Genomic DNA, 14063 nt, shown 5'->3' with positions numbered 1-14063 from the left:
AAAAAAAAAAAAAAATAGCTTACATACCATAACAAGGCAGTGGCACACAGCGGAGTGGAACTTGAATATTTATACAGGAAAACTGTAATTTATTTTTAATTACGGAGCCGCATATTAACCCCATGCAGTGCCATACCAAGCTGTCCTTAATTGCCCCATTTCCTCCAACACAGAAGCGCGGCGTGCGCACACGTGTGTGTAAGAAGTAAAAGATCTGTCCTATGAGCTTCTGTTATTCACACATACACACTGAGTAATGAAACTGATAGCAGATTAGACCGTGCAGAGCAAACATCAGCTTGTAATATCTACTCTATTTAGTGCACATTGTACTAAAATATTTAAAGAAATCACATGAATTATTAAAACTGGTTGAGTGTCATTTTTCAAGATTTGTCACTTGTAATCTGTCAAAATCATCAACTTGCTCTTCCTGCTTCTCGTCTACATTTTTTCCCCTCCCCACATAAAGCGACGACACGGGATGCCCTTCATAGCCTGCATACATAAAGCTGGACGGAGCCACTATGATAATAATATAATGCAGATTATAGAAGCCATGAGCTGGGAGTTCTGGCTGCTGAGGGACATTGTATGCTTTTTATTTAATGGGACTTTAGAGCAGCGATCGAGACATTAAAGTCATCAGGATGAGAGCGTGAGCTAACGGTAACTTTCTTTGGCCTTCTATATAATCAGATTTGTTACTGCCACTGTGCAGGAATTGCAACCTGCCCATCAATAGAAAAGAAAAATGAAAATGTAGGTTTTAGCTAGAACTCAGTCGATACCAATATTCGGCATTTATGGAATTTAAAAATCTAATAGACTGGCTGATATTTTCCTCTTCTGCACACAACAAACATAAATGGATTTCCCTAACATAACATGTACTTAGCAGTTTGCACTAAGATAATCAGACAAAGCAGTTTAAAAATAATTTGTTTTCCTATCACAATAAGTTGTGGAACTCTTCACAGCTGAAGGGAGTTTCTCCCATTGCTTCTTTGCACGTTTCAAATCATTTTTATTCATTAAGCGCTATAAATGTTGATACCGACGGGATCTTAATGCATTCTGTATTTGCTTTCAGATAACCGTCTAAGATTTTTTTGGATCAGAAGAATGAAACAGAGTGCTCGTTGGAAAGTTGGAAGTTATAGACTAGCATGTTCTATTAGCTCCATTTGGGACAGACTGTACAGGAAAATGAAATTGCAGTACGATGATGCAGATGTTTGTGTTACAGTTCTCGGTTTGTTAAACCTGAATCAAAACATTTATTTATTTGTTTATTTTTTAAACCCAGATGTTTAAAAAACACCTGATTCACTGCTGGTGTGGTGGCACCAATCACCATACAAAAGGAAACAGCTGTCACTTGGCACAACAGAAGACATTAGTCTTCAATCCAGAGCAGATGTTTAATATGTTATTACATTTTTCTTTATTGTGCAAGGGGAGATTCTTCATCTCATTTGCTGCAGAGTAAGTGTTTTCACACCAAATAAAGCTCATTTAGAAATTAGCGCAACTTTGACAGGCGTCAGACTGCCGCCCTCACAGCTTTGACAAATCCGCTTATTCTAGATGTGCTGCCCCAAGTGAAATAAGCAGAATACAGTTTGCTGCAGCTCCCTCGTGACCGCTTTACACACAACTGCAGTGATAAGATTTTTCCAAATACAAACCACACCAATCAACTTTAACAATCAATCATCCAAATACACGCCGATCTCCTGGGACTCCACGTCCGTAGGGTTATTTATCACAAGCCTTTAAGAGCACCAGACTTCCTTACTTCAGCACAATGGAGCTTAGAGACTTGTTTAGCATAAAATCTAAATAATAAAAGCACAAAAGACGTGGCATTTAAGAGTACACATAGTCATTAAGTGTCAGCTGCGAGTTAGCTGGAGAGCCTGTTCAATACATAATTTGGACAAATCTGCAGCCAGAAAGTCTCCTGAGCCCTTCATACCGGTCCTTGTTTTCATCTGCTGGGCCCCAGCTGGTGCTCCACTCTGTGGTCAGGTTTTGGCTGACCCATATCTCCCAACTATAAACCCATGCCAACCAACACTGAGGACAGTATGTGCACAATGCAGAGGCAGCATAATGAGTCCCCTACCTGACACCGCGACACGTGATGAAGGCTCAACGTATATACTTGTCTCGCTAGCAGGGCCTAAAGTTTCAGTTTAGAAGTTCTCGTTTGGCAGCGGGAACGCAGGCAAATCATTTCCAGACTGTGTAATGTTCTTACGTAGATTCAGATCCTGATGGGCAGAAACAGGTGTTTGTGTGTACACATGATTGTGCTTGTCTGTAAATACATTTGTGTATGCATGGCGCCTTGTAGGCACTGAAAGGTATTTGTGTGCAACAGATTACAACAAACAGTCAGTTTGAAAGGCTTTCCTGCCAGATCCACTGACGCATGGCACACACTAGTAGTTGCATGGGTGGTCATATGTGACGCAGCAGCACGGCGAGGCATGACATGGCATGTACTGGGGGAAAATCTGACACACTGGTGTGGAAGACACAGCCAGCTAAGCATCCTTAGTCACCATTATCCCCATTCTGACAATGGCAATTGTGATATTAAGAGGGACTTGTTCCACACAAAAAGGTAAATAAGGTCTAACCCACTGTAATAACGCAGTCTACTGTAACTGGAAAGTTAAAGTCTTTTCTGCAGGGGCACTCATCTTTGACGCCACCTCTGCAAAGGTTAAGCAACCCCACATCTGCATTGCACATCCCTCAACTAGTGCATGCTCCTTCTAGACAGGAGGACACTGCAACTTCCTCATCTGTGACCACAAGCTCGATCACATGACAACTGTGGAAATGGCTATATCCGGTTGTCTGCGAGCGGGCGTCTCCGCCGCATTGAGAGCGGGCGGGGGGGGAGTGAAGGGGTTGCACTTGCAGTCTGCACTCTGAGCATAAACAACCAAGATGACCCTTGTCAGCTTCCTATTGACACACATTTCCCCTTTTGGTTTTATTCATTTGTACTTTCCACAGAGCGGCTTTTCTTAAGAACTGACAGAGTGAGAAAGTGAAAACTAATGCTGGGTTTTTTCCCCTTTTTTTAAATTGTATTGTCAAATATACAGTTACTGTTTAGAGTAAACATGGATGCATTTATATGGTAATTATGCACAGGGACTGTTATGCAGATGCAGAGAGGGGGAAAAAAAATCTTCTGCACTACTTAAATCCAGTGCTGTGCATACTAGACCCCAAATACATCCTGTGTACACGGAGAAAAAGCGCAGACTGCTGACAAAGGACAATAGGCCTCAGAACAACACAGGAGAGCCTTCTGCTTTTAACTCACTTCATCATCACAGTGTTCCAGTAAACTAAAACCTTTTGATGTCAACATGTTCTCCAAAACAGGAAAGTGGCCAACAGACAGACTGACCACAACCTAGATAAGATAAAACCTGCTTCAAGTGTCTGGTTGACACACAGGCACACATGCATGCACGCACAAACACACACTTTGCTCTGAGGAAATCCACTGCATTAACACAGTCCCAGTAAGCTTTTCTAATAAAAGCATGACAGCCGACATGTGGCTCGTCTCAACCAAATTAGGGGAAGGACAGAAGAATGGGAAGACTGATTTGACAAAAGATGAGAGATGAGAGTACTGGAGGGGATGAGAAAGCAGTGTGTGAGGAGTTGTGCTGAACGGCGTGGTAGTGAGACAGATCACTACATATGTTCCCCACATATGTAGGAGTGTGAGTGGGGGGTGGGGGGTGTGAACGCAAGTGAAGTGTGCATGAGCCATGCGCACTGTGTGTGCAGGGGAGGAGCTGTCAGGGCCTGATAGAGTGTCTTTACATGACAAGCAGCTGCTGAGGGCTGGGATGCGCGCTGGGCAAAGTGGAAAATAATGAACGGAGAACCGCTGCCAAACAAAACAGAATTCATCTTTATTTGCCAACTGCTGCATGGCCCTGTGTGCGGACAGCTTCAGCATGCCACAGCTACGCCCCTCTACACCTCAAGCACGGTACAGGAGGAAAGAACGGGTTTGGCACAGCAGCATCTTTGCTTTTACCGAATTACAAGAAAAAAGGTACAACAACAACTCCTGAGGAGGGAATCACTTTAACCTAGATACTGAAATGATCAGGAAGTTTTAACATTATACATTTCAAATTTTCTCAACTTAATGACACTTCACGTCGACTTCCAAGAAATGACTCTTTACTTCACGTTAATCCTTTCTTTGGACAGTAAAGCCATGTGAAAGTCAACTTGGCTTAAGAGGCCCTAACACTAAGGGTTAGTCAGACAAGCCTATTGAAGATTCATTAAATAAAAGGAAGAGGGCGGGTGAATGAGGTTAGTGGCTGGTTCAGAGGAGCATCCTGCACTCTCCGTCTCTACGTGACAGCAACAGGAATGTTGAGAACCCAGCTGCTATAGTTTGTTGGCTAATAAGACACATCATGTAGTATTCATCAGTCTTTTTTTTTTAAATTTACAAACGAAAGGAGAAGAAAAAGCCACAATCTCCCAAACTAACAGCTGTATCCCAGCTCGTTCTATTTGTAAGGTTTTTAAATAACATTTCCAAGACAGTAACTTTAAAAAGAAAAGAACACCTTTGTCACAAGCCACTAATTAACAATGCAAGCGGGTAAATGATCTCACACAGAGTGAGAGGAACCAAAAGAGGGTCAGACAAAATGTGCCTCAGTGCTCACACCCAGTGGTTGGACTTCCTGAGAGGGCTGCTGTTGGGTTTTGTCCCCGTCTGGCCATTCATGGCTTGGGGATGAGAGGAAGGGAGCCAGTGTAACTGCATGAACTGTGCATGTGTGCGAGTTTGAGTGGTGAGAATCGGATGAGGAGGAGGAGGTGGGGGTAGGCGGAGGTTGAGGATTAGGGAATTAGAACTCCAAAGCGTGGGAGGAGGGGGTAGGGGGGCTTCGCCTTTTGTTGGTTTTTCCTCAGCCGCCCCCGCCATCCCTTCGGCCCTTTTCTGCCGGGTTCTGCCTGTAGGCTGCAGCTGCGGCCTGCCGCCCTGTGCCCTGCATCTCAATGAGGCACGGACTGCCTGCTCTAAAAGAGTGGGGGCTCCCTGATGCAAGGGTCAACACTGAGCCCAGCAACCACAAACTCCACCCCCAAGACGCCCTGCTCTAAGCTGAGCTTCTCATGCTGACCGAACACCCATCTACATATTTGCCCGACTGCGACCGTATAAGGCAGCACCAGGTTCACATGGCATCTTAAACTATCCTGGAGTACGGACTCCTTTTCTTTCCTACTCTTTATGCCTTCTTGACCCCCCCCCAGCCCATACTCCCTTTTGTTGGCCTCATTCTCTCCATGCAGCTGGATTTGGGGGGGGGTTGCAGGAGGGGTGGGAGGTGCACCATTGCTGGGGCTTTGGCAGCAGCATCGACAGGTTCCGTTGAAGGGCCACCCCAACCCCAAATCTAGCCCTCCGTCTCTTCCCCTTCTCCCCCCCCGTCACTAGGGTTGCTACTGCTACCCTAAAAAGAAAAAAAAAAAAAAAAAAAAAAAAAAAAAAAAAGCAAGGGGGTGCGATGGAGGCTGCCCCGCTTTCTCACGCTCGTAAGAAAGCCCTCACTTCTTCTCTGTGGTGAGTGACACCTGCTGATTACCATAGAGACACTGTGGGAAGTTCCCCCCTGCCACACTGGGCTGAGATTTGCACCCTCTCCCTGGGTAAACAAGCAGTCCATGGATTAGTTAACTGGGTTACTGCATGGCAAACAAATAAACACACATTATTTAGAACATATTAGTGCCAATGAACTCTCAATGACCAGTAAAATTTAGCACCCTTAAACAAGCAACGATTACGCTCTACATCCCCCCCGCTCCATTTAGACAGGTACACTCCAGCTGTTGACATTTTTCAGGGGCACTACTTGTTAAAATGTTCTGTAAATAAATATAAATATGAAATATGCTCAGAGTAACAGAAAATGTCAATATCATGGACGCCACATATCTGAGTCCCCAGGCGGCCAAGCATCCCTTTCGTTTCACTGTCTCTCTAACCCAGCCTAAACTGAAGAGAGGTGCCAGTGATTTGATTGATGTCAAAGACTTTGAGCTTTTCGCCGGTTCATAGCCGCTTCCGCCATGGGTCTGAGTTGTCAGCAGGGTCATTATCCTAGCGACAGAGTGGGAAACGTGCGCTGGAAGTGGGGGAGGACTAAAAAGGGGATGAGCTTGTGAGGGCAAGGGAGAAAGGGGGACCATAAAAGACAAGAAAAAGTGTGCGAGTAAGAATGAAGGAGAACAAGCAGAAAGAGAGAGATGAGGACTGAGGACATGACAGAAAGGGTACACAGCAACAGTAACAGAGGCTGAGATCACTGCTGAGTACCACAGTTGTGGCGAGCAGGCGGACTCTGCACAGCAAAGTAAGCACACAGCGGGCTTGCTGCGAGAGGGGGCGAATGGTGGAGGTGCCACCTCCCTCAGCCTCCTGGTCCCCCCACCATTCTAGCCAGCCTGCCTGCCGACAGCTGCACCCCAGTAATTTACTTCTCTCCACCACATTTAGCAGGAAGACTGCTTCCCATTACCCAGAGCAGGGGGTCCACGCTGGCGGCCAGACACCCGGCCAGAGCAATGGCTTCCTGGTGTGACACCCTCTGCTGCTGGACCCTGCCTACAGGGGATCCACTCAAATCTGTCTGCCACTTCAACTTTCACTACTGCTGTTCATTTGGGCGTTTCCCCTCACAAAGTTCAGGCTGACTATTGTAAACTTATTGGAAAATAGTTAGCAAGAAAGGGTATACACCATTAGTTTCAGTCAAACTACTGAATTACCCACAGAGAGGGTCAGCTGTGGCTCAGGAGGTAGAGCAGGTTGTCTGCTAATTGGAAGGTCAGTGGTTTGATCCCCAGCTCCTCCAGTCCACAATCTGAGGTGTCCTCAGGCAAAATACTGAGCTCCAAATTGCTCCGGATGCTTGCATTGGGGTGTGACTGCGCCTCATCGAAAGCGCTTAAAGGAATAGAATAAAGTGCTGCAGGAATGTGTGAATAAGGCTCGTAGCAAAAAGTGTTAAGTGCTAAGTAGAGTTGCAAAGTGCTATATAAGTAGCGGTCCAGTTACGGACAGGCACCTTCCATATTTGATTATCTTCTCTCTGGAAAATCCCTTTATCCATCACTTAACGTCTGTGCTAGGTATTTAATGTTAAAAATGTGTATGTATGTACTTGTCAGCTGTTGACAGGTGAAGTCAATATCTCATTACAGAGTTATTCCCCAGTGAAACTTTAGATCCTAAAAAAACTGTGTGTTCAACAAGCCTGAGCCACAGAACCCCCCGAGGCCATTACTTGGCATATAAGATTATGGCTGAACAGCGCACGATGTACTAATAATAACACCGTCAACAGAACCAAGCTGGTAAAACACAGCATATTTGTAAAGGAGTTATTAATGCAGCATCACAAGTTTCGGTTCTGTTTATCTTTTGTTTTTATATTTAATCTTCACAATATATCAGCAAATTTGCACAACTACTCCCCACACTGTTGCAGTATGTACGTACGTTTATGTGATTGTGTATTTGCAGCAGTATGCAATCCTTGACACCCATAATGAAGGTAGACCAGATTTGGCCGTGACTCAAAGGCCTTAAATCCTGAGACAGTCAGCAATGCAGTATCATGAGACATTCTTAATCAGGTGGGTCTGCTCCCTTGAAGAGCATCGAGCTTTGCAGGAAACACTGCATTCCCTTACTTAGATCTTACAGAACAAACTAATAGAAATGTGGGAAATGCCAGCTGAATTGTTGCAGGCCTGTTCACCAGATGCAGAAGGTACAAACATTCAAAAGAATGGAGGGGAAAAAAAGTTTAAAAAATAAAACTCTACAGTTACTGTGTCTAGTGTTTTGTAACACCCCACCCCCAGACCACCAACAAGGTCTTGCATGGACGAGCAGCTCATGGGTGTCCTTCAGCCACATGACCAGCAAAAGGGCCAATCAGCTGACGAGGTCCAAACCAAACCACGAGAGTCTCTGTGGCACGTCGCACACAACATCAACCAGCTCTCCTCGGGCCGACTGGGTCACTGAGCAATGTTCTGGGAACATCACAAAGACGCTGCTCAACTTCTGTCCCCCCCCCCTTCCTCACCATCTCTACTGCTGTGCTCTCTGCTTTCCCCTCCTTCCCCCACTCCACCCCTCCTCTCACAGGTTGGAGCCAGCTGAGCGTGCTACCCAAATCCAACAGTTGTTGTGGCCTTCGTTAGCCTAACGAGGGGGCCGGCTCTTTATACTTGTCAGGGAGCAAATGAGTCAAACAAACAAGAGCCAGGGAAGAAGGGAGGACAAGCAAGCGCTGTTCTGTTGAGCTTGACTGGGTTTTTGGCCACAGCGCTTCCCTGGAAACTAGGGAACCCACAATCTGCCTCTTTGATGTCAGATGATGCTCTGGCTTTGATGGAAACTTTGGAAAAACACTTGCAAAGAGAAATAACATGCTGTTTGGTCTCTGTGGCCACTAGAGGCCGTAGGCACATTCAAAGTGTGTGGGTGCACTCCATGAAGGATCTAAAAAGGAAGTACCATTTGGGGACACATAACAACTGGTTATGATAGTAACGACAAAGTTACAGTGTTTGTGCAGGCCTGTACTTGCTATGTGGTCTGTGCATAAGGGCAAAGGGTAATGTCCTGCTGGTAGTGTCAAAATAAATATGCTTCACTCTGTATATTAAACCACTTGCATTTGCATATCTAAACACACACACTCCAGCCCACTCTTTGTCTCACATTCCAAAACAGATAACAAGCCCATCAACATCTCCCAATGGTGTCCACAATCCAGACGCATTACTGCAGCACAAGGCTTAAGAAGAAACTATGAAGGTGTGTCCTTCAGAATTAGATCATTTCACAGAGTGCAGCCTGTCTGGAACAACTGTACAGATCAATCCAAGGCTAAGAATCTGGAGCTTTAATGACAGATTAGCTCTGAGGGTGGGGGGGTTACAAGGTACAGAGGCACAATCGCTTGCTTTACTTTCTCTCAGGCGTCTTGACTCAGTCTGCACGTGCATGCTGAAGATGACTAATCAGAAAGGAATCAAAGAGCTGCTTTGCTTTGCGCCTGCAACTGGCCCACCGTGAAATTCAATCATCATGTGGAGCCAATAAATGGGCACTGCTAGAAAAGGAGGCTACTCAAACTGTACCTGCTTTTGTAAGAGAGTACTGCAGTGCAAGACCAGGTCCATGAAACAGACACAAACACGAAAGAAAAACAAGTGTTGATGGAAATATGAAGGTCAATCTGTTGTAAAACATCAAATTGGTGTTTTGAAAGCACACATGGGAGTAATGAGCATGGTGAACACACTCAGAGGTGGTACAAGCCATTTATTATAACGCCCACATGGAGATTTGAGTCACTTGGGTGGCGCCACCACACAAGCTGCACTCAAGGTGCGGGAAGATGGGAAGAGGTTTGTCGAGCACAGACTGCCTGGCTGACCGAGGTGATCGACAGAACGACAGGGCTACTTGCAGGTTCACCTTCTGTGCACTGGCTCTGGGGCAAAGATTGCATGACAGTGACGCGACACTAAAAGCCTTCCTGTCAAGGAGGCAGGCGGATGCCCTCCAATCAAAACAGAGGCTCGGTGACATTTCACAGGGCACAGCTGCTGGGCTACGACAGCATGCCAACTCACTATTTCTGAAGGGTTGTTTGTTTAGTGTTCATGTCACAAATGGGGGGAGTATAGATGGAAGCTCAGCGCCACAACAGTGCACACACACCGTTTTCTTTCCGGTCACTATTTTACTATTCTTATACTTCACACAGGCCGCCTGTTATGTTTCACTCTTATCTGTACTTGTGAAGGTGTGGAAAGATGGATGTGTGCCAGATTTTAATGGGCAAACAAACGTATTTCAGAGCGTGTACACATTTACACACAGTCTCAACAGGGCAAACATATTATTCCCTTATACCAGGGAAGAGGTTCTCTCTAAAGAAAGCAGGTTCTGTTTTTTTCCCTAAACAGACCAAGACAAAAAAGCAGCACAATTTACTTCTGCAGACTTTATTGCACTACCAGCTAATCCTAAACTTTCAAGACTTGAACTTTATTACTTTCCGCAAATGAAATCCTAATGTAACTAACACGCTGCCCTTACATTAAACAGAAGACCAGAGGGGCATGATTGCATCATATGGGGTATGTTGAGCTGCCCATCAAACTAAACCGGAAACCTGCATTGTGTTAGCCCACAGTCCCCATTTTCAAGACTTGTGCTAACACAATGCAGGAACTCTTCTAGTGACAGACTCCCATCACCTTAGCCAATAATTGCAAGTCTTGGCGCTCTCTCTTCCAGAAAAAGGCCAGTTCCTTTTATTTCTGGGCCCAGGAGATTTCAGTGGTTTCTTATCCTATTTTGCCCCTGGTGGTGCAGGCAGTGGTGAAGTGGGCTCTGTGAGGCAGCCACAGCAGAAGGCAGAGTTAGTATGCGCACATAAAGCTGCTCAAAGCCAGCAGGTATGTGAGGAATGCCTTTTCGTCCAAACAACAGGACTCACGCCCGACAGTGAGCCATGCCACGCCACACAGCACTGTCAGAGCAGCTCCATGGGGCCCGTTGGGGATTCTGCAACTGGATGCCTCCTTATATTACATCTGGCATACTACTTCATTTTAAATGCCTTTACAAATTAATCAACCACTTGGCAAATAGTCCATATTGTTGTTGTTCATCATTTCTGCAACATTTAGAGGGTAGAAAAATAAAATGAAAAAATAAAGATTTGCTGCATCCACCAAGAAGTTGAGGCAATTTGTATAACGAATCCGTTTTTTTATGTCAAGTACAGTCCTAGTGTTACATAAACTGTACGCATGAACCAATTTGTTTTCTGACATGTATCAACAAGAGCGTTTGAGATCTTTGACATATTCTAGGGTCTTTACATAATGTGTGTTGCACAGTTAGGTTTGTTACAAGGTCATGACAACCAGACACCTCGCGGACAAAAACCTCAGCACACATCAAATGTTAGTTGTTTAAATGTTAATCCAGTTATCAAAAAAACAAAAGAAAAATAATATCGCACTTAATGGCACAAATTTACCTCTTTTGTGCAGCCATCCCTCCTTGACGATCACCACATTGGTCATGTTGGTGGCCAGGATGGAGGATCCAGGTTTCTCTCAGGGAGAGACGACTCTCAGTCCAAAGTTTCCTTCACTCAGCCCTGCGCAGGAGCCTGGAGACGGGGTCCTGGAGTTTATAGCCGTCTTCTCGATGGTGGTTACCTATTAGTTAAAGAAAAGTAAAAATTAGCCCATTGTTAAGGTGAACAATTTTTTCCACTTGTCTGATTATTAACCGTCAGGTCAACGGGGCCGAGGGGAGGCAAGAGAACCGAGAAGAGCCTCGTGTTTTACGGCCCAGTTGGTGAGGGAAGGGTACAAGTACAGTGCAAGTGGAACCTGCAATATTTCAAGGTTCAAATATCTGTAAAGCTGTGGGTTTTGGCAATCAAAATGAAGTCTCCCGTATTGGAAAATTCCATGCTGTTCACTATTGAGGCAGCCGTTCTTGATAGACCAGGAGGTTCCCCCCACTCACGAACAGAGCAGCAGTGACAAAATAATTATATCAAATAATTCTCAAACAGGATATCCATATAGATTTTCAAACTTTGTGCACAGCTGTTTAATGATTTTTCTAAATCTCAGTTTCACCAAGAAGAACAGATTACTAGGTTTCTACTCCGTGCACGGATGGCATCAAAGTTTAAATCTTGAAAAGGTCTAGTCAAGTTTTATGTTTTTGTGTGCCACATACTAGCCCAGAGGCCCTGTGCTGCAAAGCAGGATTACGGGCATAATGTAGTCACTTCAGGTTTAACCCAGGGTTTTTACTGTTACTAAGGTGGCTCACTTCCCCATGGGAACACATGGTGCAGACCTAACCTGCTCCACAGCAGGTTATGTTTGACATTACATGTAGAAAATCACCAGCTACGGAACAATCAAATTCTCTGGAAAAATAAGAGTCACCTTTCCTGGAAGATCCCTTGAGCCTCTGTGAGCAGGGTCTAAATTTGATAAAGACCGACTAAAGTGTTTGCGTTTCCCTTACGAGCGTCAATAAGAAATATAAATTCTGGGAAGCAGCTTTATTTCTTGTTTTTTCCCCCCAGTTCACTGAAAGTAATTTAAAATAATTTTATTGTTCTCTGAGCCTTAATATAGTCATATGATCTCAAGAAAGGGCACCCAAGCCTTACACTGACAAGGTCAAACTGTTAAACACAGCAGGGCTGCAGCTGAAAGAACATGAGGTTAAATGAGACTACCTTACTCACCTCTGAGTAACAATTGTAATTATGTGCCAGATCCTTCTGTGACTTAATGATAGAGCTGTAATACTGATGAGTCTACTAACTTACACAGTTGGCATTTTTGACAGCCTGGTGTATTGGATTCAAAGGCAAAATAAGGACAACAGCAGATGTGGCAGATCTAAAACATCTATACAGCACATGGACAGTATCTGAAAGTCATGTTCTTAAGAAATATGGAACATATTAATTTTAATTATTTATTTTTTGCAGGACCAAGAGCTCCAAAACAAAAATGACTCTACAGAAGTAGAGGCGCACCAACGTAATGGCTCCATAGTGTAGATGTTTATACGCCCGCTTCACAAGCTAAAGGTCGCTGGTTTGATGCCAACGGGATATACAAATCCCTTTTGAAGTTGTGTCAAGAAAGACATCTGGTGTAACTGTACCAAACCAAACATTCAGGGATGCCCACTGTGGTGATCCCTGTGGCAAGGGCCAATCATTGACATTCACCTCACTGATTGCTGTGAGTCAATCAGCAAATAGGACGATACTCAATAAAGGCAGTGACTGATGTTTACCTGTTCTACTCCATCCCAGTCCTTATATCTGGGATCCATTTTCAGAAAATGGTTTGTGAATTTATACTCTTTAAAAAGATATAAATATATTCCAAGTACATAGTGTGACAAGGAACTGAAACACACTTAATCCCTCCTCACAGTATGCATTTATAGTGACAACTTCTGTGTTTGCAACTAAGACATCAAACTGGACTGACCTACCAACACACATATGCAATCTGCCAGTTGTTAGTTTCAATGTTGGCCCAGCATTTCAAAATTATTGCTTCCCTTATGCTTCCACCTATTTTTTCGCCCTACTGATCCAATTCATGGTTGTGGGGGTGCTGGAGCCCATCACTGCTGTCAAAGGGTGAAAAACAGGGTACAACCTGCACAGGTTCCCAATCGGGTTGAATCCAGGCTGGGGCTTTGTGCAGATTTTGCATGCACTCCAGCTTCCTCCCACAGTCTGAAGACATGCGTGTTAGGTTAACTGGATTTTAAATTAACATCCTTTATATTAACATCAATGTAATTTCCTTGTGAGTAAGAATGACTTTACACTGACAGTTGTTTTAAAAAAAAAAAAAAAAAAGACCCCGCTGCCGTGCTCTAGCAAGAGATGTGCGGTAAAGCAGACTTCTATGTGGTTGGATAGTATTAACCAACACGGAACTGTTTTGCTTAAAAACAAACAAACAAACAAACAAACATGTGCTATATAACAGCTCAGATTTAAAAAAAAAAAAAAAAAAAAAAAAGATTAAAAAAAATTTTCCTAGTAAAAAGCTTCCTTGTAAATCCTAGGTAACTAGATTTGCTGAACGATAATATAACATTGATTATGTGATTTTTTTCTTTTTATACAAGAGTACCGTTGCAAGGTGGCAGATGATGGCGGTCATGTGATGTTGTCAAAACCCTTCAACAGTTACAGTGCTGCTCCTAAACAGACCTCCAGGTGAGACTGTTTTGACAACAGAACAAAGTAAATAAACTATTAGGTCAAGGTGTGCTTCTTATGCAGGGAGTGCAGAATTATCAGGCAAATGAGTATTTTGTCCACATCATCCTCTTCATGCATGTTGTCTTACTCCAAGCTGTATAGGCT

The 14063-nt window shown here is 44.2% G+C and overlaps 1 protein-coding gene across 2 annotated transcripts in view; it reads right to left on the bottom strand.

The window, feature by feature from the left end:
• The window catches only part of akt1 (v-akt murine thymoma viral oncogene homolog 1), a 32545-nt gene that overhangs the window by 13205 nt on the left and 5277 nt on the right, over window positions 1–14063 (bottom strand). For both annotated transcript variants that reach the window (XM_005742779.2, XM_005742780.1), the window contains exon 2: window positions 11163–11346. In XM_005742779.2, the coding sequence (XP_005742836.1) occupies window positions 11163–11208 (46 nt within the window). In that variant the 5' untranslated portion in view covers window positions 11209–11346. The remainder of the gene's footprint in view (window positions 1–11162; window positions 11347–14063) is intronic.

The sequence above is a fragment of the Pundamilia nyererei genome, unplaced genomic scaffold (assembly GCF_000239375.1).
Source record: "Pundamilia nyererei isolate P.nyererei 1_Seehausen unplaced genomic scaffold, PunNye1.0 scaffold00123, whole genome shotgun sequence".
In the NCBI taxonomy this organism is placed as follows: Eukaryota; Metazoa; Chordata; class Actinopteri; order Cichliformes; family Cichlidae; genus Pundamilia; species Pundamilia nyererei.
The sequence above is the reverse complement of the archived record's forward strand: the minus strand, read 5'-3'. Positions and strand labels throughout refer to the sequence as shown.